This window comes from Ovis aries, chromosome 22 (genome assembly GCF_016772045.2).
Source record: "Ovis aries strain OAR_USU_Benz2616 breed Rambouillet chromosome 22, ARS-UI_Ramb_v3.0, whole genome shotgun sequence".
Lineage (NCBI taxonomy): Eukaryota > Metazoa > Chordata > Mammalia > Artiodactyla > Bovidae > Ovis > Ovis aries.
This window is the reverse complement of record NC_056075.1, coordinates 11,205,351-11,233,233: the sequence shown is the minus strand read 5'-3', so window position 1 is coordinate 11,233,233 and position 27,883 is coordinate 11,205,351. Positions and strand designations below refer to the sequence as shown.

Sequence of the window (27,883 nt, the reverse complement as noted above, 5' to 3'; positions counted from 1 at the left end):
ATAACCCTTTGTCTCAAAAAGTATGCAACTTTGCTTTGACCTCTAATGGGTAGAACAGTCCTAAGAGCTTTCTGAAAGACTGTCTCCCAGGTTACAATCCTCAGATTATCCATTTCTTACTTAAAAATATATATATATACATTTAATTAAACACTAAAATATACCACCAGAATCTACTGAAATCATCTTTAAAAACAAAACTGTTACCTTAAGTTGCTGAATGGTTCGCTGTTTCATATCTATTTCCTGAGAACACTGGTTTTTCTTTTTCTCCAGTTCATTAATTTTAATCCTCAACAATTTCTCCTCATCACGCATTACAGAGACCTACAAAGTAATAAATTAAGTATTTCTAAAAATATTAATTGCTTTTGTTGTTTAAAATTCAAGGCCACTGTTTCAAAGATTAATGTCCTTTTAAGAGCATTAGAAAAATTACAGATTCCAACATACATGATGTAACTCAAATTATCAGAATCTCAAACTCTGTAAATACTACTAAAAAAGACTCAGAATAATAGTCCCATGCATGCAAGAGGGAAATTATTATCATGGAAAAATCAATAGAGATACTCTAGGGGAAAAATACTGACTCTGATTTCCAAGATTTATTAAGTAATATGATCCAGTAATATAAGAAATAACTTAACAGCTAATAATGGCATGTAGAGGATGAAAACAGAGCAATTACAAGATCAAAAGATACCCATGCAAGGGAAGGTCAATTGATATTTGGTGCTAATCCTACAAACTTAATCCTACAAACCTATTAAAGAAATCGAAAAGCACTTTGAATTAGTATGCAAATCTTAAAGGAAAAGAGGGGAGGAGAAGGGAGAAGGGAAAGGGATAAGCATAGAAAACATGTAATCAAAGTACATTTTTAGGCCAATTTTCAAGATAGCTAGGGATCTCATAAACCGAAGGAAATTAACTGAACAAAGTTCCCCTTCATAAAAATTATGGAGATCCCGTAATAATAGTAGTTCTTTGGTTTCAGGTGATTTTTACATTTCTTTTTAGGCTTCCTGTATGTTCCAAAATTACTATAATAAACATATATTCCTTTTATAATCATACATTAATAAAATTTAATCTTATATATTATCTTATTTTGTTCAAAAACAAGGGACTTCCACTAATAAACACCATCTTCATCAATTTTACAGAAATAAACTGTCTGCCAATAACATAGAGACTATGTATCGCACCAAGATGCACGTAAGGACTGCTTCCGTTTCCATCCTGGCTCTAACACTGGACAAGTTATCTCTCTCAATGCCTATTTCCCTAGTCATAAAACGGAAGCTAAAAATAGTCCCTATGCCTAACATTTGTATGAAAATTAAATGAGATGATACATGTAAACTTAGAACAACCAATCCAGAGTAAGCTTCTATTATTATTAGCATTAACATTATACATTGTTTATTTTGAAAGAAAACACTCTTAATTCTCGCCCTTGAGAGTAATGCTAGTCATATGCACAATAAAACATTACTTAAAAAGAGATACCACCTAAAACTATGAAAAAAAAAAATCTTAAAATTAGAACAAATTTTAAAAGCAGTATTTATATATAGCTGATCCCATTTATAAAAATAAAAACACACAAGCACATAGAGTAACTACTTTACATATATGGATACGGAGGGTATCTACCAAGTCATGGCGGGAGCTTCTCTTTACCAGTACAGGCCTAACAGTCATGAAAATTATAATTTATTTGATCAAAAAGTTCACATTCATTCTTTTCATTGATTTTTAATTTACATTAATGCTATATTATTGTGAGTTTTCTTATGCTATCTAAAAAAATTATTCAAGGACTTCAAATGCTGGATAAAAAAGTTTAAAATCTTTTTAAAAGTACTGAGGAACAGAAAAATAAATATCGAGATAACAGAAAAAAATTAAGTGAAAAAATAATCACAGAAATAAGTGTAACACTGACTGGCTTTCATAGAAAGAGGAGGCCTGACTTTCAGCAAGTAAGCTAGAAGGTATTTGCAATATATTTTATAAGAATTAGAACCAAGGACTTCCCTGGTGGGAAGTGGTAAAGAATTACTGATGGAAACTAGAGAAAGCTCGTGCAGCAATGAAGACTCTGTACAGCCATAAATAAATAAATTTTTTTAAAAAGAATCAGACACAAGAATAAAGAAATCCAACACAATTTTTAAAAGGACAGCAAAATTAAAATATGAATGAAAGTATTTCACAGAGTGAAAACTAGAATAGACATATAGTGAATAAAAACAGACACTGAGAGGAATACAACTTAAAACCATAAGATACCCCTTTATCTCCTGACCCAACAATTCCACCCCATGCTCTACAAATTCTTGTACACGTATACGTAGGGCCATGTTTAAAATAGGATCACTCTTCTAAGGGCAATGAATGAAAACAATCTAAATGGTCAAGAGAATAGATAACTAAATTGTATAGTCACACACACTTTGGAATATTACACAGCAATGAAAGTGATTAACTATAACTATACATAAATGACTCTCAGGAATATGATGTGGATAATGTCTCAGAACACAATTAATGTGTAGAAATAAAATATATATATATATAGTTTAACTTACATTTTTAACAGATCAAAAAAAGACAAATACAAAACATTCATTATAGTAACTTCATTGGGGATAGGAAACAAAAAATGGATGAGACCCACAAACATCTGCTGTGTGAATATTCTTCAGACCTTAGCATTTAAGTATTCTTTTGTAACTACCTCTAAGTAATGAAAAATATTTAAAATTATTTCAACTTTTAAAAAAAGTCTAATTATGATACAAAATACAGCAGTCATAAAAGAAAAATAAATTGCTCCAAGGGAAAAAAGCACCATAATCAAAATCAAGAAAAATGGCAAGATGCGGGTCAGGTTACAGGGGTTATCCACAATTAAAACCTTAAAAAGTTAATTTCCTAAATATATAATAAGCTCCTATAAAGCAATAACAATTAAAAAAAAAACCTAAACTAAAAGAATATGAATACTCAGACCACAGGAGAAAAAAAAATTAATTGTAAACCAAAAAAAGTTCATTCTAATTAAAAGATATGCAAGTTAGAATTATAGTTGAGATATACTATTTACATGTCAAGTTAGCAGATATCAAAGAAATAATGATAAAATACTACCTTGTGGATAAGAGTATAGACAACAATACTTTCTTATACATTAGTCCTGGTGAGTAAATTGGAAAAATCTCTAAAAAGCATAATAAATATCAAAATGTACAAACCAGTGACTCATAAATTCCACTTTTAGGAATTTATTTCACAGGAAGACTTACAAAAGTTCAAAACGACATCACTGCATCATTAACTGGAAATCACCTTAATTGTTCAACAATAGGGGACTCATTAACCATAAATACATGTTCCTAGTCATTAAAAAAGTCATCTGGAAACTCTTTATATCTTGAGATGGAGAGACAGCCAAGATACACTACGTGAAGAAAAATGAGGTTCACACAGTGTTTATTGGAGGTTTCCATTTTTTAACAGGAAGAGAAGGAAGGAACAACAGAGGAAGACAGAGAAGAAAAAAAAATATTGGTAACACTTGATTCCTTGGTGGGAAGCTTGATGGCAGTTTTCCCCTCACTATATATACTTTCATGTATTTTAAATTTGGAACCATGTGAACGTATTTCCTATTTTTAATATCAAATTATAATAAAAACTTGTTACAACTGTACTACATACTCTCCTACATATAACCTGTAAACAGAAGTTTACTTTTTACTTTTTGGGGGGACTTGAGCTTAGTCCTTAAAAGAAAAAAAAAGGTTCTAATCTTATAGAAGGCACGTATTTTTTCTTACTATCAGACATTCTTCGGTTTGTTTAAGCTGACTAAATTTTTGGTGCAATAATAGTTCTCATCATTAAAAAAAAATTATGGAGTTGACAAATGTTCTCATCAATACTAAAACTAGTGTCTAAACATGGTATGTAAGGAAAACAATGATCATCATTTAAACTGGCCACACAACTTTTCAAATAGCTAACCTCTTTCTGTACTTGCTCAATCTGCTTTTTGGCATCGGCCAGTTTCTCTTTGAGCTCAGCATAATCTTCTTCCTTCCTCTGGAGATCAGCTTTCAGATTTTGGATAAGAGCAGTGCTTGCAGAGAGCTCCTCTTTCAACCTAAAAAGAAAAAATCACTTTCCTGTAGTGATATATCACTAATCACTTAGGATCATATGTGTGACTAGTAATCTACAAAATCAGATCTTTTCACAAACTTGGAATGTCCATAGCATGAATGAGGACTTCAAGGATTTCAGGAGATTTTATAAACAGAACTCTGCATGTAAATAACATTCAGTCCCACAGGTTTATACAAAGTTCAAGTTCTTCTCTTAACATACATGCTATATTTAACCAGATTAAGTTATGCCCACCTAAATTCTTTAAAAGCTATATAGAAAAATCAATAAAAGAAATGCAAATTTTTTAAACCTTTTAATAACTTTTGGCTTACTTTTCTGTTTCTTGCCAGTTTGTTTCCTTTTCTTCTTCCTTTAATTGAAGTGAATGCTTAGCATCTTGCAAATTTTTTGTTAATTGCATGATTTCTTCTTTCAATTTGACTTCCCTTTCACTTAAATCTCTGGCATTTTGGATAGAATCTTTAAGATTTGCTTGACATTCATTCAGATTTCTTTCTTGCTTTAAAATGATAGATTCCTTTTCCATAATTTCTTGTTCTAACTTGGCTGAATGGCTACATTCATCTTTCTGAGTTTCTAACATTGCTTCAAGTTCCTTTATTTTCACCTTATAGGAAGTAACACCTTGCGTAAGTTCTGAAAGTGCTCTCTTTCCTTCCACTACATGCTGTACTTCAATATCAAGACTAATGGTTTTTTCTTGTACTTCTTTCTTCAGCTGCTGTATAAGACTATCTTTTTCTTTTAGTAAATCATCTTGATTCTTTTTCTCCCTCTCCTCTATTTTTAGTCTGTTGTTTTCATTTGTATAGTCTTTTACTTCTGCCTGTAATTTTTCAATTTGTTGTTCTAGTTCCTCAATCTGATGGGTTTTTTGGGAGGAAGTCTTTACAATCTCTTTACATTCTTCCCAAATGGCTTCAACAGTAGAATGGAAAGACCTTTCCCTACTAAGTTCTTGAATACCATGTTCTTTAACCTGCTTACTTATCAAATAATCATTATCCAAATGACGTAACTGTGTATTCGGCAAATTATCTTCTTGAGAACTGGACAAATCCCTGAGATTGAGTAAATCTATGCTTGCAATCTGAGAGACTGAATCAAGTCTACGCAGTTCATCTATTTTTGCCTGCATTAATTTTATTTGGGAAACATTATTTGTGATGTTTCTTCTAGCAGTTTCTATCTCCTCTGACAATTTTATGATCCTTTCCTTCTGTTCTTGATTTATACTTTTCTGCACATGTAATTCAGAAATCACATTGTCATAACTCGACTGAATTTGTTGGACCTCTATACTAAAGCCTAAACTTTTTTTTTCAGAAGAAGAAAGTTCCTGCTGCAAACTAACAATCTGTTTATTTAATTCTGTTTTTTCTTCCTTTTCATTTTTAAGTTCATTCTCAATGGTGAGTAAACGTGTTTTTAGCTCTTCATTATTTTCTTGTAGAACTCTAATGTTTTCCTCAACTGAAATGCTCTCTTGCGTTTCTTCACTTTTCTTTTGGTCTTCAGTGATAGCTGGACTAGCATGTGTAAGTCCTTTAAAAATAAAAAAATATATACATTATTAATCTGGCAAACTTTAATAAAATCAAAAAGCTACCATATAAGCCAATATTCAAACATATGAAACATATGAAAACAAACAATGAAAAACAAAGAAGCTATTGAGTTAAAAAAGAAAAATCAGGCTGCAAAACATCCACACTATAAACCGAATTATGGGAAAATCATAGTTCTGTTAAGTCACAGCAGAGTTATTAGCAAAGGATGTACAAAAAATACTGGCAGCTACTTCCGAGTGGGATTACCAGTTACTTCTACTTTCTTTTTATAGCATTTAATGTTATTTGAATTGTCTACCACAAATCTTTATTATTACTAAGAGATAGAGGGTAGGGAATCACACCTAAGGCTCACTAAAGAACAGTTTAAAAGTACAGTTATACTATAGGTCTACTAAATCAGTGATTTACAAACTGAGTGCCTTACACTTTCAGAGCGGAAATTAGGAGAAAAATGGTTAAACTTCTGCCAAGTCTAATGGAGCCTTATCTTTACTAGTTGCAAAACTGTCAATAAACTGGTTGATTCCATGGCTGTTTCCTCAAATGTAAAATGGAAATAATAATATCACCTATCTCAGAGTTATTGTAAAGATCAAGAAAATAAATGAACTTAGAACACTGTGCTTGGGATATAGTTAGATATTATTAGAAATTGAAAATCTGTACAGAAGAGCTCAGCTAGTTAAAAATAAATAAAATTTTGTCTTTTTCAGGCTTAATACCTACATTTCAAAATTAGGATATTTCTCTCTGCCCTACTTTCTACAGGATAGTGTTAAGAGGGCCAAATAAATTAATATATAAGGTATGTTAAAGCATTTTCTAAATGTTATGTAAGTACAAGAACTTTAATAAATACAGTTGATATAGATTAAACTGTCCAGAGGATGCACTATTAGCTAAAAGTTAATTCTTAACATTTATGTTGACAAAATAAATCATCTTACACAACTGTCCAGTATAAATTATGTTCAAATTTTTCTCACAGATTGCATGATTAACTCTTGAAACATAATTCTCAATTCTCCAGATGTACAAATTTATCTTTTTATGTTTTTATACAATTTCTGTTATAATAATAACTGATCTGATGAGTGTCTCATATCCTAGGAAAATTACTTCAAAACATAAGAATGTGAACTTTTGGTTTTTAAATTTTTTTCCTATTCTATTTCACTTCATGGTTTGATGTTTATATGTGTGAATTTTATATACAACATGACTCTAATACAATTTATATGTATTTTTTATATGATACTGTATTGATCAACTCAACACATCCTTTTGACCTTCATGCATCCCCCTCAATTGGCCATTCATCTGTCAATTTCACCTATATTTTTATTTGGCAGTCTCGTTAAGCACATTAAGAATCAAATTCCTGCTTAGAGGTTCCAGGTACAATATGAAATCCATAAATGCAGAAGGCAGTCACAAGGGAGAACTGGACTGAAATTCTCCAAAAAATCTATTACTTTCAGTTGTTAACTGTCCAAAGAATCTTTAAAAGGTATATTTTACAGTTGTCTTTTTAATAAGTGCCAACATATTATCCTATGAATCTGAGTACATCATATTATATTGAAATACTATGTATACTTGTTGCTCTCATCTATTATATTCCAAATTTCCTGACAGAAGACTCTCTGTGTCTAATGCATCTTTACATACTTGAACAATAATCCTAAATGAATTATTTTGACATTTACCTACGTTGCTTATATTCTCCTTTTCTATCTCTAAGACATATCACTGGATCAGAAAAACACAATTTTTGTAATCAGTCTAGATATGCGCAAATTTATAATCTAACATGGCCCAGTTGTATTAACTCAGTTACTGTAGTGTAATTTTATGTTTTAAATTTTAAGGTTTTATCTTTACGGTATCATTTTTACAATGGTGACTCTCTAGTTTTAGAGAGTGAGCAAGAGAGCTCAGAATGTAGATTCCAAACAAGTATCAAACATACTGATTTGGTAAATCTGGAATGTATTGTACACGCAAACACCTTGAGTGTACATACACAACGATCCAGGCACTTATCTGTTTAAGCTTCTGGAAGAACCTGATGGTCACCCCTATAATACATTTTGGATCTAAACATATCAGTTTGCTTCATTACAAAGCCCCTATCTGGCAGGCCGGCTACATGTAATTGTTCCATAAGAGATAAATATCAAATCTCACACAGCAATGAACTTCAAGCCCTTAAATTTTCCCGCTGCTGTGGCAGGCTCCTGAGCATCTAGACAAGACAACAGTGCCCAATCTAATGAATCTGTTCAGTTAAGGAGGCATCTTTAAGATCATAAAAAGCTCTTTAACATTAATACTATCCTACATACAAACAGTATGCACACCACAAGAAGCAGTCAACAGAATGAAAAGGCCACCTGTGGAATGGGAGAAAATATCTGCAAACCATTTGTCCGGTAGGACAAGGAGTTAATATCTAAAATATATAGGAAACTCACACAACTCAACAGCCAAAAAATCAAGCAATTCGATTAAAAAATTGGCAGAGGAGCCAAACAGATATTTTTCCAAAAAGACATACAAATAATCAACAGGTACAGGAAAAGGTGTTCAATATCACTAAGCATCAGGGAAAAGGAAATCCAAAGTACAGTAAGATTATCACCTAACACCTGTTAGGATGTCTATCATCAAAAAGATAAGAGATAACAAATGTTGACAAGAATGAGAAGAAAGAGGAAATCTGATCACTGTTAATGGGGATATTTAGTAGTATAGGCAGCAGAAAACCAGTAGGGAGGTTTCTCAAAAAATCAAAAATCGAACTATCATATGATCTAACAACCCCACTTCTGAGTATAAATCCAAAGGAAATGAAATCACTATTGAAGTTCATGCAAGTTCATGCCCTATGTTCACTGCAACAGTTTTTACAATAGCCAGGACATTGAAAAAAACCCAAGTGTCGATGGATGGGTGAATGGATTTTTTAAAAAGGGGTATAAGTATGTATACAATGGAATATAATTACTCAACCTAAAGAAGAATGAAATCGTGCCATCTCCAACACAGGAGAACCTGGAGGGTTCATTTTGTGAAATAAACTACACATGGAAAGACAAATACTGTAGTATCAATACAAGGGAACAACAAGATTTAACTCATAGAAACAAAGAGTAGAATGGTGGTTGATGGAACCAGGGAGAGGCTTGTAAAAGGGTATAGTTTTTCAGTTGAAGATGAATAAGCTCATAGGATCTAACTATAACATGGTGACTATAATTGATAACAATGTATTGTACAACTGAAATTTGCTTGGGGTGTGTAACTTGAGTGTTCTCACCAAAAAAGAAAAAGAGGGGGAAAAGAGGTGAATACATGAGATGATGGATGTATTAATTAATTAACATGGTGGGAAACTTTTCACAATGTATATCAAATCATGTTAAACAGTTTAAATATATCACAATATTATTTCTCAATTATACCTCAATAGGACTGGGGGGAAAAAAATCCCAGTTCTCTCTGATGTCCCCGGTTAGAGTATCCCCTCACCCCAAACTCACTATATAATCTGAGAACATCATCTTGCCACTCCAAGAATTTATCCATTTTTACATTCAGTAGTATACTTGCGAAAACAAGCTTTGTTTGTTTTCATTTTCCAAATACAATCCATATTCTTTTCCTTCACGCAATAGTTTAAATGCTCTTGGGCAGCAGTAATTATGTAATCCCATAACAGGATTCTAAGATTTCTTTAACAGACTACCTAAAAGCACACTGGATAACGTTTTAATCCCTATAAATTACACTGTCTCTTCTGACTCAAAAAGGAGAGGAAAATCATGGCATTACTCCTGCTCCATAGCCTGGTTTCTGAAAAGCTAATGAGTTGATTTTTGAAGATTTTCCTATGTTTGTAGTTACATTTTCATAATTTAGGTCCTTCAGATTCTCAGTTTATTCTAAGGATTCCAGCTACTTTGGAAACTAACAGATTCACTCTTATTTACTTTTATAACAAACTTGCCCATTTATTCTTACGAATTTTTTAAAATTCAGACTGTCTCCTAACATTTTACAAAACTGTAGCTAAGTCATCCCAAAGTGGAATAACTTTCTTTCCCCCTGATTCACACTTCTGTTCTACTTTCCCTTTAAGTAATTTTGTACTTATGACACAATTTTCACACCTATGACTTCATTGGTGGAACTTCACCAGTGGAAATGACTAGTCCTTCTGCTCTTTAAGAAGACAAATTATAAAAAAAATGTCTGAACCCTTTATCAAGAGAGATGGGATGTAAGCAAGTTAAAAATGATAATCAGAAATTCAGAGCTCACAAATAAATCCTGAATATCCTGAGAGAAGAGACTTGAGTCATGTATACTATATGGACATATCCCTAAACCTTGAGGTAAATTAAATCAAGTGCAACATAGCTTTTGTGATCAATAAAAGCATTCTGTCATGTTGTTCTCTTACTTTAATAAACTAGATAATTACATAAGACACTTCAGGAAATTAGATTTGCATCTGATATTCAGATATTCACATTATCCTTTTAGAAATTTTTGTTTCATATCAAAGGATCCATAGAACATATTCAGAACAGTGTTAGGGAGAAATTAAATTATTAGTCTAGCAATAAAGATGAAGTAGATTATACAGTATATGAGCCTAATATAGGTTAACTTATAAAAAGTAAACATAGCAATAAGAAAGTTACTTTAATTCAGTATTTCCAGCACATCCAACCTGTACATATACTGCTTTACCTATATTTTGCTACAAAAATTAGTTTTGGTTGAAAAGTCACAGGTGAACAGACTACAGCATATTTCTGGTTTGTCTCCTTTATTACTATTCTGAAGGCTTATTTCTTGAAATGTTTACATGGTTAATCAGCTTACCCAAAGTACAGATATAGTGACACAAAGAAGTAAATTCACTTTCATAGGGAAATAGCTTTGCATTTCCTTTTAAGAGCAGAAAACATCAATCCTGCATAACTATCAGCCCCCAATCCTATCCTAGTAAGTACAGAAATCACATATTTTGTTTTGGAGATTTTTTAGTAGCAGGTTGAGGGTGAAAAATGGTTATATTATAGCTACAATTTTCATATGATCTCTTATGTAGTCCTTATAGTCTCTTAACAACAAAAATTAAGAAATAGCCACAGTGGTTATGATTTGGGGGGGGGGGAGTATTTTGTTACCTAAATTTATAAACCTACTCACATCCAAATTATTTATCACTAACAACCCAGACTATTATATAATCATCTCTTCCATGAATGGGGTTACCCTTAGGATTAGCTGTACCATGTGGATCACTCGCTCCTGCACACTTCCACTTCCTAGTCATCTACAGATCCTACATTCTCATCTACGCTGAATTCTCAACTACTCTATGGCCCCAAACAAGGTGAAAAAACAGAGGCACGGTGCTATGGAAATCATAAAAAGATTATACTCCCTGTAGTTAAGGCACCACTCATTCAGTGGACAATAGAGAATGACCACGCATTTAGTGTGCTGTTTCATACTGTCCATGGGGTTCTCAAGGCAAGAATGCTGGAGGGGCTGCTTGCCATTCCCTTCTCCAGTGCCTAAAGAACTGTGGACGGAGGTTCATGCACTGTACAGGAGGCAGTGATCAAAACCATCCCCAAGAAAAAGAAATGCAGAAAGGCAAAATGTTTGTGGAGGCCTTACAAATAGCTGAGAAAAGAAGAGAAGTGAAAGGCAAAGGAGAAAAGGAAAGACATACCTATCGTGAATGCAGAGTACCAAAGAACAGCAAGGAGAAATACGAAAACCTTCCAAAGTGAACAATGCAAAGAAACAGAGGAAAACAACAGAATGGGAAAGACTAGAGATCTCTCCAAGAAAATTAGATACCAAGGGAATGTTTCATGCAAAGATGGGCACAATAAGGGACAGAAATGGTATGGACCTAACAGAGACAGAAGATATTAAGAAGAGGTGGCAAGAATATACAGAAGAACTGTACAAAACAGATCTTTATGACCCAGATAACGACAATGGTGTGATTACTCACCTAGAGCCAGACACCTTGGAGTGTGAAGTCAAGTGGGCCTTAGGAAGCATCACTACGAACAAAGCTAGTGGAGGTAATGGAATTCCAGCAGAGCTATTTCAAAACCTAAAAGATGATGCTATTAAAGTGCTGTATTCAATATGCCAGCAAATTTGGAAAACTCAGCAACAGCCACAGGGCTAGAAAAGGTTAAGTTTTCATTCTAGTCCCAAAGAAGGGCAATGCCAAAGAATGTTCAAACTACCACACAATTGCACTCATTTCACACACTAGCAAAGTAATGCTCAAAACACATGTACACCCGTGGCAGATTCATGTCAACGTATGGCAAAAACCAATACAATACTGTAAAGTAATTAGCCTCCGATTAAAATAAAATTTATATAAATTAAATATATATATATATATATTTTTTTTTTTTAATTCTCCAAGCTAGGCTTCAACAGTAAGTTAACTGAGAACTTCCACATATTCATGCCGCATTTAGAAAAGGCAGAGGAACCAGAGATCAAATTGGCAACATCCGCTGGATCATAGAAAAAGCAAGGGAATTCCAGAAAAACATCTACTTCTGCTTCATTGACTATGCTAAAGCTTTTGACTGTGTGGATCACAAGAAACTGTGGAAAATTCTTAAAGAGATGGGAATACCAGACCACCTGACTTGCCTCCTGAGAAACCTATAAAAAGGTGAAGAAGCAACAGTTAGAACTGGACATGGAACAACAGACTGGTTCCAAATTGGGAAAGGAGTAAGTCAAGGCTGTATATTGTCACCCTGCTTATTTAAATTATATGCAGAGTAAATCAAGCAAAATGCCACACTGGATGAATCACAAGCTGAAATTAAGATTGCTGGGAGAAATATCAACAACTTCAGATATGCAGATGAAACCACTCTAATGGCAGAAAATGAAAAGGAACTTTACAGCTTCCTAATGAAGGTTGAAAGAGGACAGTGAAAAGGCTGGCTTAAAACTCAACTTTCAAAAAATTAAGATCATGGCATCCAGTTCCATCACTTCATGGCAAATAAAGAAAAAGTGGAAACAGTAGAAACATTTTATTTTCTTGGGCTCCCGAATCACTGTGGACAGTAACTAAAGCCACTGAATTAAGAGATGCTTGCTCCTTAGAAAACAAGCTATGACTAACCTAAACAGCATGTTAAAAAGCAAACATCATTTTGCTGACAAAGGTCCATCTAGTCAAGCTATGGTTTTTTCCAGTATCATGTACAGATGTGAGAGTTGGACCATAAGGAAGTCTGACTGACAAAGAATTGATGCTTTTGAACTGTGGTGCTGGAGAAAATTCTCACAAGTCCCTTGGACAGCGAGAAGATCAAGCCAGTCAATAGTAAAGGAAATCAACCCTGAATATTCATGGGAAGGACTAATATTGAAGCTCCAATACTTTGGCCACCTGATGCAAAGAACCAACTCACTGGAAAAGACCCTACTGCTAGGAAAGATTGAAGGAAGGAAGAGAAATGGGCAATAGAGGATAAAATGGTTGGATGGCATCACCAATTCCGTGGACATGAGCTTGAGCAATCTCCAGTAGATAGTTAAGGACAGGGAAGCCTGGCGTGCTGCTGCTGCTGCTAACTCGCTCAGTTGTGTCCGACTCTTTGCGACCCCATGGACTGCAGCCTACCAGGCTCCTCCACCCATGGGATTTTCCAGGCAAGAGTACTGGAGTGGGTTGCCACTGCCTTCTCCGATGCTGCAGTGCACGCGTCCCAAAAAGTCAGACACAAATGAGTGACTGAACAGCAACAAATGCATATTAGTTTCAACCTATTAGCTCATAAACTATTACATTAATATAGCTAATGCTACCAGTTCAGTTCAGTCACTGTTATGTCCGACTACTGCTATATTATCCTTTACGTCAACTACTTTTGAAAACTACTTTTACTGAGGTTCTATGAAGTTTGTATTATATTGGTGTATTATCCAATTGTTTTTATTCTTAACAACCTTAGGAGGCAGGTATATTTAACTTATTTTACTAATAAACAAAGCAAGACTTAATTTATCCATTTATCCCAAGGTGAAGCAGCTAATTAGGTTTCTAATGTAATGTATGTTCTCTTAGAAAGTCTTCCTTCTCTGTACTATATTATAAGAGTTTTCCTAAAGACAGAATATTTTAGGGGAAAGTGAAAGCTGCTATGTTCTACATAGCCAGGGAGGTATAGCATAAAGTGAGTAAGCTTAGACACACTTTTTTTCCTAGTAGTTTCATAGTAAACACAACTTGACCACATTTGCCTTTTGTAACGTTTAGCTCAAAGTCTTCCTGTTAAATGGCCTTTCCTTCAAATGAAAAAAGAAGAGGGAAAAAAAGTGTGGAGAAATTTTGACAGAAAAGGTGACTTTCAATTACGACAGGCACAGAAGTAAGAGAATTACCACGATGCTAAACTGATAAGAGCACAACACCTAAAAGCATTAAAATGAAGGCGGCTTTAAACACCTGCATCCTCTAGACAGTTTATAACATGTTAGGGTAAAAATTAGGGACACTTAGATTTTCTCAGGTTTCTTCCTTAGATAAGTAAATTTCCTTCTACTTGCAACTTTTGTGTTTCCTGGTTTAGGAGTTAGCTTTCTTAATGGCCTCCTGTTAGCAGCTGAAGAAGTACCTTTCTTTGCTGGTGGTTCATCTTGTTGAAGTTCAGTTTCATTGAATCTTTTTCTTCCTGAATACGTTTTAGTTTTGCTGTCCTTAGACATTTCAGTCGTTTCATTACAAACCAATTTATTGTTTATGAGTAAAGAAGAATTACCAACACTGTCCTAAAGTAAAATAAATTAAAATTAGTTCACATATAGAAAGCTGTAATAAATGTAAGAACTATATAAATTAAAATTCAATACTGTATCATAAAAATTGTATTTTCAAGTTTGTTGAGATATTTTCTAGGTTATTTCCTAAATCTCACCCTACCCTAAAATAACGGATGACTCTACGAAATAAGTAATATTAACTAACTTGTATAATCACTAAGCAGGACACCCCCCCCCCCAAAAAAAAGTAACTGTGTAGCTTCATCCTGATACCAAAACTAAAAACAGATTCATCTTTAGATTTTCTAAGAAGATCAGGTGGGTTAGACTTATTTGCAGATAACCAAGTCCTAAAACACTTACCTCTAAATCATAAACAAAATGAGCTTTGACAAAGAGAAATAGGAAAACACTATGACATAATTGTTCCTTATAGATACTTTCACTTAAAATTTTGAATAATCATGAATAAGTAGAAAACATCAATCATTTTATCTTGCAACCAAAGCTCAAAGTAACCATGTCCTACACTTTAACAAATCCCAGAAAAAGTTCTAATCTTAGCTTCTAGCCTTTGTATATTCAAAGATACACAATCTACATACTGCTTTAAAACTGAGCTCCTAGTTTATCTAGATGAAAAAGACCACTTAGAGTTTCATTTTTTAAGGCAAAGACTACACCTCCCTAATAGGACAGCAGAAAGGTACCCAGAAAGGGTAAAACCTTAGCAATTAAGTGCATGTTTATAAAGTAATTAAAGGTTTGGGAAAGGCAGAGATGAATTAAACCCCTACATATTGGTAGCAATCCATTTGCAGGGGGCAGGTAGGTGGTGGGTAAAACTATATGAGAAAATAAAACATCATTTTATATTATAAAATCATCACTCTGTTAAGATATAGACTAAAATGATTTTAATTCATAATGATTTTTTTAAAAGCAATCTTTTTAGATAGCCCTAAACAAAGAATATCATGAAGAACAACCTCAAGGCTTTTTCACAATTAGTCCCTTGGTGTCACTGATAAGTGACAAAGTCCTGGGATAGAGGAATCAGACCTCTGACAAAGTCTGAGTTTTCAAACAGTCCATGACAATTTTAAGTTGTCCCCTTTCCACGTTCAGATGTATTATAATCACCTAATCAATTTTCTCCTCTTCAAATTATACAATCTTCACCAAGAGAAAAATCTATCCTCCACAAGTGTCAGTTACCGAAAGGAGTATTTTCTGCCTGGAGTATTCTTGGTAGGAAGGATGCTACAGAACCATTCAAAACAAACTTTTATCATTAAAAGTGTCTGTTTTGGACTCTTTGGAACAGTGACCCCAGATCAACAGCTGATCAGCACAGTCAGGTTAAGTTCTAATTTACTTTGCATTTGTTTACTTATGTGAACAATTTAGCATACTGTTTTAAGTTAGTTGATAAAACAGAGTCTACAGCCTACCTAAAAACTTTACTCAAAGGCAAGGATTATTAAATTAGGAATACCGCTTATTTTATATTGCTTTCTTTACTATTATTTACATAAACATTATTAACATTATGTGATATGCAAACATACTACAGAAATAGATATAACCCCCTGCTAAAGTTCCAACATTCTTCTTCAAAGTTGTAGGCACCAGAAGTGATCTGTCTCTGGCTTCTCTTTTTCTAGTTTGTTTTGTTTTTTTTTTCTTAACCTTCAACAAATCTGCCTCGTGGGTTCAGTTACGTCACAGCGTGGGCAGTTGAGGGTCTTTGGGGAGCTTGGTTCCCCACTTTGGGATTGGCCCCTGGCCACCAAGGAAATCAGATGACCAAATGAGAGCCACCTCCCAACTCATTTCTTTATGTTCCTGATCTCTCACAGGCTGGTGGGGAGACAGCAAGCACGTGAATAAAACAAGGTAATTTCAGATGGGGTTATGCCCTATAAGGCTGAACTTAAAATTCAGATCAAGTCCCAGGAGCTCAGCAGGTAAAGAATTCGCCTGCAACGCAGGAGACACTGGTTCGATTCCTGGGTCAGAAAATGCCCTGGAGAAGGGATAGGCTATCCACTTCAGTATTCCTGGGCTTCCCTGGTGGCTCAGCTGGTAAACAATCCATCTGCAATGCCAAAGACCTGGATTTGATCCCTGGGTGGGAAGAGCCCCTGGAGAGAAGAACAGCTACCCAGTCCAGTATTCTGACCTGGAGAATTCCATGGACTGTACAGTCCATGAGGTCGCAAAGTCCGCCAGACTGAGCAACTTTCACTCACTCACTCAGAACAAAAACAGGTGGCAAATAATCTCAAAGTGCTAAGAGTCTGGAGGTCCAGCAATTCATTTACTTGAAAAAGTCAAAAGCCCTAAGTTGTAAAAAGTTATTCCTCCTTTTATTTCACAAATCAATTTCCTCTTCTTAATCCATACCACCACTACCCAACTACCTTAAATCAAAATCCTCATCAACTATCACCTGAACTTTTCCAAGAGCTTTCTAGTTGGTCTCCCAGCCTTCATTCTAATTCCACCTCAATCCATCTTCCAAGTTTCTAAAAATATCAACTCAAAATAAAAAATCAACTTTGCTATTCTTTTCCTTAGACTCCTTGCTGCCTACAGAATACAACCCAAATGCTTTAATGAAGTATTTGAGGCCTTCTGCTTCCCTGGTGGCTCAGATTGTAAAGAATCTGCCTGCAATGCAGGAGATCCGGGTTTGATCCCTGGGTCAGGAAGATCCCCTGGAGAAAGAAATGTCAACCCACTCCAGTATTCTTGCCTGGAGAATCAATCCCATGGAAAAGCCTAGAGGGTTGTGGTCCATGGGGCTGCAGAGTCGGAGTGACTACACACACACGCTATCTTACCCCAGTATACTGCTCCTAGGTTCATCATTCACCTCTCCTGCTTCAGATTTTCTTCTTGAGCAAACTTAAAACTTACACTTTCCTACAATGACTGAAAACCTTCTCATATGTCCATGGCTGTGCATTCTGCTTCTTTTATCCAGAAAAGCAGTGTATCTTCTTGTCCCTCACACCCACCAACTGGTCCTACTTTGGACTAGATAAATTTCACTTGCCATTTAAGATTCAACTTAATCATTTTCATCTGTACAAAGTATTCTCTCAAACCCTATCCATTCTCAGCTTCTTGTACATACTGACTACCACTGCACATTTCATTATAAATACATTTATGTTGGTTTTCTCCTACTGGGGAGTTGTTAAGGGGAGTAGTTTTTATTAATCTGTATTAATTCCTAGAATCTAGCAGAGCACCGGGCACACAGAATCTCAGTTTCCTTGACAAAATAAATCATTTTATGCTTCTCCTCCTAACTCTCTACCTTACTACAGGGGTATTTCTCCCAGTTCAGAAAAGTTAAACAATAATACATATAATAGATCTGAAAAAAATCCAACAATATATAATTATAAATTATAATTAATATATTAATTACATTACCAATATAATTTGTTGATAACTATATTAACATAAATCCTAAACTGTTAATATAATTATTAATTAATTTACAATAATATATTCAACAGAAGTGACAAAAAGTCAGATGGAGTGAATAATGCATCTAATAAATGCCAAAAGAGAGGTCTGCTACAAGAGTAGACAGAGGATGAGCTATGCTTCTCCAGACAATGTTCCTTATTTACCCTTGTAGTATCAAAAACCTATTTGATGTTGAGATGATACAGAGAAAGTTGTGGGTACTAGCGTTCAACTCTCAAGACACAAAGCAGGGTCAAATGTAACATTTTATAATATGGTAGTCCCTGCTTCAGTTCAGTCGCTCAGTCGTGTCCGACTCCTTGCGACTCCATGAATCGCAGCATGCCAGGCCTCCCTGTCCATCACCAACTCCCGGAGTTCACTCAGACTCACATCCATCGAGTCAGTGATGCCATCCAGCCATCTCATCCTCTGTTGTCCCCTTCTCCTCCTGCCCCCAATCCCTCCCAGCATCAGAGTCTTTTCCAATGAGTCAACTCTTCGCATGAGGTGGCCAAAGTCCTGGAGTTTCAGCTTTAGCATCATTCCTTCCAAAGAAATCCCAGAGAATACATTCTGAGACCTAGTAGTTGCCTGAAACCATGGAAATATTGAATCCTATTTACACTATGCTTTTTCCTGTACATGCTTACAAAGTTTAGTATGAGGCCTGGAGCACTGCGATTCATGGGGTCGCAAAGAGTCGGACAGGACTGAGCGACTGAACTGAACTGAACTAAAGTTTAATTAAAAAATTAAGCACAGGGACCTCCCTGGTGGCCCAGTGGCTAAGACTTCCTGCTCCCAGTGCCGGGGACTCAGGTTTGATCCCTCGTCAGGAAACTAGATCCTACATGCTACAACTAAAATCCCTCACGCCACAACCAAGATCTGGCAGAGCCAAATAAATCTTTTAGAAAAATTAAGCACAGAATGAGATTAACAATAATAAAATAATAGAACAGTTATAACAATATACCATAATAAGTTATGTGAATGCAGCCTCTGTTGCTCTCAAAATTATCTTGTACAAATCTAGTGCTTTTTACATCTTAAGCATTTATGCTCTATGGCCATGACTTTTGCAGTTTGAGGTGTAACAGCAAAACTAGCACAAATTTTCTTTTTCCTTCTTCACAATTTCACAAATAGAAGATTCATTCTTACCATAGATCTTAGCAACCTCAGCATACAATTTTTTCTTTCCTTATTGAGAATTTTCACCTTTACTTTTAAACAAAGCACTTTATAGCTTCTCTATGACATATCCAAATTGTCAGCATCACTACTCTTCTGCTTTGGGGGCATTATTAAGCAAAATCAGCATAACTCGAACCCAAGCACTATGATACCAACAACAGACAATCTAACAAGACTAACAGGAGGGATACGCTAGACAAAGTGATGAGTCAGGCCAGGCAGGATGGAGCAATAAGGTATAAGATTTCATCATACTACTCAGAACATCACACAGTGTAAAACTCATGAATTATTTCAGGCATTTTTCATTTAATCCTTCTGACCATGGTTAACCCACAGAAACTGAAAATGCAGATAAAGGGGAACTACTGTATACCACACTTGCCTCTGTTAGAGAAAAGACATACAAAAGCAGAGAATTTTAGCTATTCAACCTATTGTGTTATTAACAATACGTCAAAAAATAATTTGAAGGTACCTGCAATAAAAAATGAATATAAAAGAGAAAGCCAAAACCATTGTTTAATTTAAAAAACAACTAAAAGACAGGCTGATCATCCAATCCTAAACTAAATATAAAATTACTTAAATTTCTATTTATGAAAAGAAGTTACTTAAGAACCCTTAAAATGTTATAGTTTATATTTTAGTCACTGAGTTGTGTCCAATTCTTTTGCAACAGTATGGAGTGTAGCCCACAAGGCTCCTCTGTCCATGGGATTCGTCAGCAAGACACACTGGACTGGGTTGCCGTTTCCTTCTGCAGGGGATCTTCCCAACCCAGAGATCAAATCCATACCTCCTGCATGGCAAGCGGCTTCTTCACTGCTGAGCCCTGACAAGCCCAGAAAGGCTTTATATGCTATAGTTAATAATGTAATTTTTAAAAGAAAATATCCCTGCTATTAAATAGATGAACTTTAGCAAAACTGTATAAAATAGAAACAAGCTTCTAAAACCTAATGTCATTTATAGTTCTATAGAGATGAGGTACAGATATAGACAGATATATCAATAGAGCAGAGCTACAAAGAGATACAGATCTTTATGATCTATGGATATCAAAGCACATTTAAGTTTCTTTCACCCCAGAGCTCCCCATCCAGTTTGCTGAGGCTTAAACTTCTAAGGGCTACACGAACTTGTCCCTCTTATGTACAAAGCATTCATAGCTTAGTCTGTGGAGATCAAACTGCCATCTTCTAAGTTCTCAAAACTTCATATTGGCACGATAGTGCACTGAATTCAATGCCAAGATAAGCAAGTCAACATTCTTAGTGAATTAGTCTCAGTTGTATAAGCTATTTTAAATTATTTTAAACCAAACCAAACATACTCTTTATTTAATTTATAACACAAATAAAGTTAGATTCTTACACTGCCTTTACATGTGTTTTCCATAATAGTATCCTCTTTTTGGTCAATTTTATCCATTAACTCTTGAATTCTTTGATTCTGCATAATTATTTTCTTTGGGAAGGAAAAAAACAAAGTTTAGTGAATGTATTTTGGGGATAACAAGAATGCAAATATGATACAGTTCAGAATTCCTTCAAATTTTAAGATTAAGCAAACAAAACAAAAAATAACAGCAATACACTATGCATAGCATGACTTTATTTTCATTTAAAAAATTAACATGCCTACATATAAAATGAAAGAGAAGCAACATATCATAATGGATAAGAGGAATCAGGAGTCACATGATCTGGGTTTGATTCCTAGCTTCTCTACTTTCTAGTTGTGAACCCCAAGCAAGTTATTTAATGCTACATAAAAAACAAAAAACAGTATCTACATCATAAGGTTGTTCTGAGACTTAGACAACTAAAGAACTTAAAAGAGTTCATAGAAAATGTTCTATAAAAAATACATGTATGTGTGTATGTATGTGCATATATACATAAAATAATCTCGAAGAGCTACCAACCAAGTTGGTTCGGATTTGTTTTCAATATAAGAGAGACATTACAGGGGACTACTGTACCTTCTATTTTACATAGTTTAATATAACAGTATGTTTACAACCAGCAGCTATTTTTATAAATAGGAAAAAAAATAAAAGAAAAGGAGGAGAATAGGAACTATCTAAACAACAGCTAAAATGTCTTGAATTGAGTACACCATTTTGGTTATCTTTTTAAGTACTGGGTATTAGATGCCAAGATTTTGAATTATTTATATCTGAGCATATGCTAAAATATTCAGCTCTTTAGAAGAACAAATATAAGTTAAAAGAAGGTCAGGAAAAATATTTAGTTTAGAGCTTTAAATTCACTTCACTTCTATGTATATCTGCAATTTCATACTTAGATCTAACAATGTCAAATCCATCTACAACCACTTAGAGTAATTATCTGATCTGAAGGTATAAAGTGCTAGAGATTTTCAGATTCTGATGCTGCACACTGATCAGGCCATATCCTAAATTTTAAAACAGTAACTTCAGACAAGATAAATACTATTTAAATAATCTATTCAACACAATGCACCTGGTAAAAGAATGACAGATGATTCTCTGGCAGCACATAGAGATCTAAGATGCCTTCTAAGGGAAGAAAGCAAGACACAGACCTACAATCCTATTCATATAAAATTTTTAAAAGATGTATGTTACACACATACACACACATATATATGCACATATACGAATAAAATCTTTTCTGGAAAGGCCAAAGAAACTTTCTAGAGACCATATGTGGAAAGAGGTATGAGAGTGAAGGCACTTATATACTCATTAATTATTCATGCTGTCTATTTTACTTATTAATTTCCTTATCAAGATAAAGCTTAAAAGCATTACCTTATTAGATTTCTCAAGCTCTTGAACCAATGAATTTAAATTAATTTCTGATTCTGAAAAAGAAAATTAAAAATAAGTATCTAAGCACCTAAAAAAAATATATCGCTAAATAAACATGAAACATAAGCTGCTACAGTAGACACTTCATTGTTATACTCAGGAAAAAGATTTTCACAGCAACAGAAGCACACACACAGCTACAGATTCTACCACCAGAGAGTAATGTTTCTGAAAAAGCCACTTTCAAACCCCAGGGCAAAAATGAATGCTGTCTGCCCAATAGTAGAAAATTTCTGGAATAATGTCAGAAGAGAAGTAGCTTATACCTTTCTGATCCACTTCATAATGAGGCATCACTTATCTGCTATTTTCCACCCATCTTGTTTCACACAGAAAAGGGCAGAGTATTTCATCTAATACTTGCAACTCAGATGTGACAACCCCTCCCAGTCCCCCGCCACACACACACACAAATGAACAAACTTCACAGCTTTACAATTTCCTATGAGATTTCTTAATTTGCTGATAAAGCTATACTTAGGTTTTGGGTTTTCCTGAAAGTCTATTTTCTAGTAATATTAGTCTAAAAGTAAAGAAAAGGAAAAATATATTTTTACTAGTAAATTACTGGAAACTGATACGAATGGTAAAATATCAAATGTTACCTCCATCATTTTCTGACCACTTGGTAAATAAGCTGCATAAACCTCATACGTACCAACTGTCTTTTTAAGAATTTATAACATCTACATAGGGATATAATACAGCCACTTACCACTTTCTCTCTTTTTTAACTCTTCTTGGGTTTTGATTAATTCTTCTTTGGTTTTAGCTAATTCAGCTTTAACTTGATTAAACTTTATTTCTAAACAACCAATAGCTTCCTGGGGGTCAGCAAGAGATGCAATATATAAGTGAGCAATTTCAGCCTGTTTCTTAATACCAGTGACATCATCTTGAAGAGAATCAATAATATCTTCAATTCCTACATAATTATGTCCTTCCTAAAAATAGCAAAAACCACATGCCTAATGTTAACAGTGGCTTTCACTACTTCAGTGTGGTACCATCTAGCGTGTTTTAAAACAAATAGCAAAACAAACGCACAACTTACAATTTTTTAAACATATTCTGTGTTTTTCTATTAGGTGACTATAGACATGTTTATGTTTTCTTATATAGAAGTACCTCCAAATATGAAAAAGATGTGTTCCATTAGTCATCTTCTATTTTATGGAACTTGAGACATTATTTCTCCGTAAGAACAATGTCATAAACTGTTCGTTGTTTATGTACAGTTTACAGAACAATTATAATTACCTAGTTCAGGTGTACTCTTAGTCATATAACGAGTCTTTAAAAGATTCTTTGGGCAAGCTGAAGAAACAAATCCTCATTTTCACAAATCAGACTGAATCCCAAACTATGTCAGGGACACAGAATGATGGTTTGATGGCAAGAGCCTAGACATCATCATCCTGGACCACTGAACTAATTAAAATACAAAGCAAAACAAAAACAACCAACCATTCCAAAAAGATGTGACTGATTTCAGCTTCCGTAGAAGCAGCAGAGAAGAAAAATGTTTCCTCAACAGTAGAGAATGATTATTCGGCCAAGCAAGAGTGATTTTTCTATATATAAATATTTTTTTTTTAGTCAGAAGGAAATTAAATGACCCTACAGGTCTGTCAGCCATGTAAAATTCTTAAGTTTAAAACAAATCTGAGTGAGTATCCCATAATCATACAAAAAGCAATCTACCTACAAACACAATGACTCAAATAACACCAAACTAAGATATAAATGTAAAAGATATTTTTTTCTAAGTTCAATAGCTATACTTAAACTATTTGTGTTTACATTCCTAACAAAGCCCATCTACTTAAAGTTACATATTAAGTTTTTTTAAACTCTGAAGTATATTGAATTATCACTGATGTCATATACTAACTCCCGGCACCTATGCTTCATGTATTTAGCATTTCAGTTAACATACTTCAGTTTCATCCTTGAGGGCATGATCTTCATTCTTTGATTCTTCTTGAGCATCACATTTACCAATCAAATCCTTGAAAATAGCCAAACGACATTCAGCATTTTCTTCTAAAATTTCTCGTTCCTGAAGGAGAGTTTCCCTTCATAAAAGAAATTAATCCCATTAAGAAACAGAAAAACCACTACTTTACATTTTTATTTTAAATTTCTAAGATTAAGCACATTATAAATTAAAGTGAAAGTGTGAAAATGTTAGTTGCTGAGTCGTGTCCAACTCTCTGAGACCCCACTGACTAGCCCACTAGGCTCAACTGTCCATGGGACTTTCCAGGCAAGAATACTGAAGTGGGTTGATATTTCCTTCTCCAGGGGATCTTTCTGACCCAGGAATCGAGCCCAGGTCTCTTGCATTGAAGGCAGATTCTTTACCATCTGAGCCACCAGGGAAGTCCCTGGTGACTCAGACAGTAAATAAAAAGATTTATAAATTAAAAGTCAATTTAAATGATCACTCATATATAATTCACAGTCACCAAAGGGATTAGTAACAGCTATTTTCAAGCTTGCATAAAGGTGAGAGTTTAGAAGTCACCTAACATAAAAAAGCAAAAAAACAAAATTTTTTTTTCACAAGTAAATAAAATTTTCAATTTTTATTGGACATGAACAAAAAAACTTACTTAAAGTCAGCTTCTCGTTGGGCCAAATACTGAGTAAATTCCTGTGTAACTTCTTCACGAATTTTAAATTCCAATGTTAATTTTTCCTTTCTTTCATTTATTAGTTTTTTTTTCAAATTTTCTATTAAATCCAAAAGTTTCTAAAATATAAATATTAAAATTCTAATTAAAAAGCAAACAAATTCCAAGAGAAAGATATTCCATGTGTTTAAAAATAAAACTTTTCATTTCATTACTATACGTTTCCTTTTAATAAAGATAGTATTTTCACTAAAAACTATGTATATGCAGAGATTGATTACTGTGAAAAATCAAGTTCGTCTCGCCACATTTTAGAAACATAGTTCAAATGTCTGTCTGATTACACGAAGAATGAAGACAGAAGAAAACCTGAGCATCTATTATCTACTAGGAACTACTTTGGGGAGTTCATATTTTATTTCATTTAATCCACGCAATCCTTTTTATACTTAGTAGGAGCACTCAAATTTCCTAGGTAGGGAAAGTAAGGACGAAGCCTGTGGTAAATGCTTAAGTCTGAGTTTCAAGTTAGTCTGCCAAAATACAAAGTTGACATGTTACACAGAGTAGTTACTGCGAATCCCCAGTTTTCAAAATGGCACAGGGAGATATTACATTTTATCGGGTTTCTGTAACTATTCAAATGTAAGCAACAACTCTGTCATTGAAAGCACATACATAATTAATCATGTAATATGGGCAATGAACAATAAAACAATTAAAATTTGACATTATAGCCAGTATAGGTATGCAAATTATAACAGTCAAGAAAAGAGCCTGATAGCCTTTTTTTAAGGTTTCTGATTAAAGTTTCTCAATAATAAACTAATTAATAAACTCTCTCAAAGCTACAGATCTTTCACTTTCTCAATTTTATATTTGAAAATATTTTACAGATATCTTGACTTTGAAATTCTAAGAACTTCTACTGAGGAAATAATTTTATGTTTTGGCTATAAAATAGTCACTGTGTTTTTTGCAACAATGAGTGATTATATGTAAACAAAAAAGAAGTAACACTCAACTCAAAAGTCAAGCTTAAGAAATGGGTTCAACTATGGTACCATCATACAGTAAAACTACTGTAATGAATTATGATGACATATTTACAATTCATAATTTCCACAACTTATTTTTAAATGAAGAAAATCCGTTAACAATATTGTAACAAACAGTAAAAATCCATTAACATGATCAGTAGATTTAGAGACATTTATATTTATTTCCCTTTTTCTAGATTCTATCATGATTATATAATACTTTTATAATTTTAAATAACCACAGACTTTTCCCAGTTTAAAACAATAAATATTTAATAGTAACTCAGTAACTATTGAAGAAGAGGGGCTTCTCTAATGGCTCAGATGGTACAGAATCCATCTGCAATGTAGGAGACTCAGGTTCAATCCCTGGGTGGGAAAGATCCTCTGCAGAAGGGAATGGCAAGCCACTCCAGAATTCTTGCCTAGGAAATCCCATGGACAGAGGAGCCTGGCAGAAGAGCTTACTGGGTCACAAAGAGTCAGACATGACTTACTAACACCTTCACTTTTCACATTGAAGAAGAAATGTGGGAGACTCAAAAGAAATCTGTATGAATGTGGGAATACCTTGGGAAATTGGTTTCTTTAAGTAATTCCCAACAACTAGTTTTCTATCACTGTTAGTATATGATAAAGTATTGAATGAAAAAATTCTGGTTGGTTATTCAAGTTAAATGAATTTTAAGCATAAATATGTTATTATCAATATATTTCATAATGATCTTTAATATATTTCATAATGATCTTTAATACTGACAACCCTCTAATTAATAAAATGCTAACAATGTAAGGCATGAGAAACCTAATCATTTTCATTTTCAGAAGTATTACAAAAAACTTGGATGAAATTTTAATTTTGAAGTACCCAGTCAATATTATAAGATATGCATTTACACTATATAATCCTACATAAATGACATTATTTTTCCTTAATAAATTTATTAATGACTAACTTAGTAAGTTTAACAAACATTACACTGATATATAAACTTCAGTTTTGAGATCAAAAAAAATTAAAGGACGACTATTAACGACTTAGCCTAGTTTTTCACTGAGGGAAGTACTACATTACAGAGATCCAGGGTAAACCAGGTTCAATCACATAGTGACCAGATAAACTAGAACTAATGGCATCTGGAGCTTTCATCTTCATTTCCAAGCAACACAGGCACAACAATGGCTTTCAGGGACACTGGAATAAACTATTAAGATGAGAGTATTTAACTCAATACATCATTGATCTATTTAAACTTCTACAGTCCACAGTACTATGATGTCAGATGTGTCAATACCACTAAGTCAGTTAATGAGGGGAACCAGCCATGTGGACATGCTCTGTATTTTAGAACTGTATACATGCATGCTAGTCACTCAGTCGTGTCTGCCTCTTTACAACCCCATGGACTGCAGCTCGCCAGGTTCCTCTGTCCATGGGATTCTCCAGGCAAGAATATTAGAGCAAGTTGCAATTTCCTTCCCCAGGAGATCTTTCTGACCCAGGGATCAAACCTGCATCTCTGCCCTGGCAGGCCAATTCTTTACCACTGAGCCACCTGGGAAGCCGTATTTTAGGATTAATGAAACTTAAATATATGTATGAATTTTATTTGGACAGAAATTACAAGAAACACCATTAAATCTTATTTGTTTCTATAAATGTAAGACGATCAAGTGATTTTTGTTTTAAATAAACTGAATAATCGGTACTAGGCACACATTTTGAACTCTTGTACTTAAGACTGCAAGGTAAAATTTTGGAGAAGTATGCTAAAATCACACGGTGAAAGGATACTGGGGAAGGATGAAAAGAGATCTGAAACACAACACTGAGTTAACCAAAACTTGGCTTCACCAAAAATGGAGAAATCAGACATTGTCTGCCTCCTAATGTGATTCAATGGGAAATTCGCAACTTCATATATATAACAAGCTTGCCTGAAGTGTTAACCTAGATCATCTTATGATAATTATCTTATGATAATAAGATGATGCAGACTGGAGGTTTTCTACAAGACAACTAACCAC

General features: G+C 34.1%; 1 protein-coding gene across 19 annotated transcripts in view; it reads right to left on the bottom strand.

The window, feature by feature from the left end:
• The window catches only part of KIF20B (kinesin family member 20B), an 83,710-nt gene that overhangs the window by 30,494 nt on the left and 25,333 nt on the right, over positions 1–27,883 (bottom strand). For 10 of the 19 annotated variants that reach the window (XM_060404938.1, XM_060404941.1, XM_060404944.1 and 7 more), the window contains 9 exons: positions 24,795–24,934; positions 24,116–24,254; positions 22,892–23,000; positions 22,117–22,169; positions 20,691–20,783; positions 14,480–14,633; positions 4,515–5,748; positions 4,039–4,177; positions 208–327 (listed from right to left, as the gene is read on the bottom strand). In XM_060404938.1, coding sequence (XP_060260921.1) covers positions 208–327; positions 4,039–4,177; positions 4,515–5,748; positions 14,480–14,633; positions 20,691–20,783; positions 22,117–22,169; positions 22,892–23,000; positions 24,116–24,254; positions 24,795–24,934 — 2,181 coding nt within the window. Of the gene's footprint in view, positions 1–207; positions 328–4,038; positions 4,178–4,514; positions 5,749–14,479; positions 14,634–20,690; positions 20,784–22,116; positions 22,170–22,891; positions 23,121–24,115; positions 24,255–24,794; positions 24,935–27,883 lie in introns of all 19 variants that reach the window. The other 9 variants (XM_060404933.1, XM_060404937.1, XM_027960158.2 and 6 more) reach the window with 1 other exon arrangement.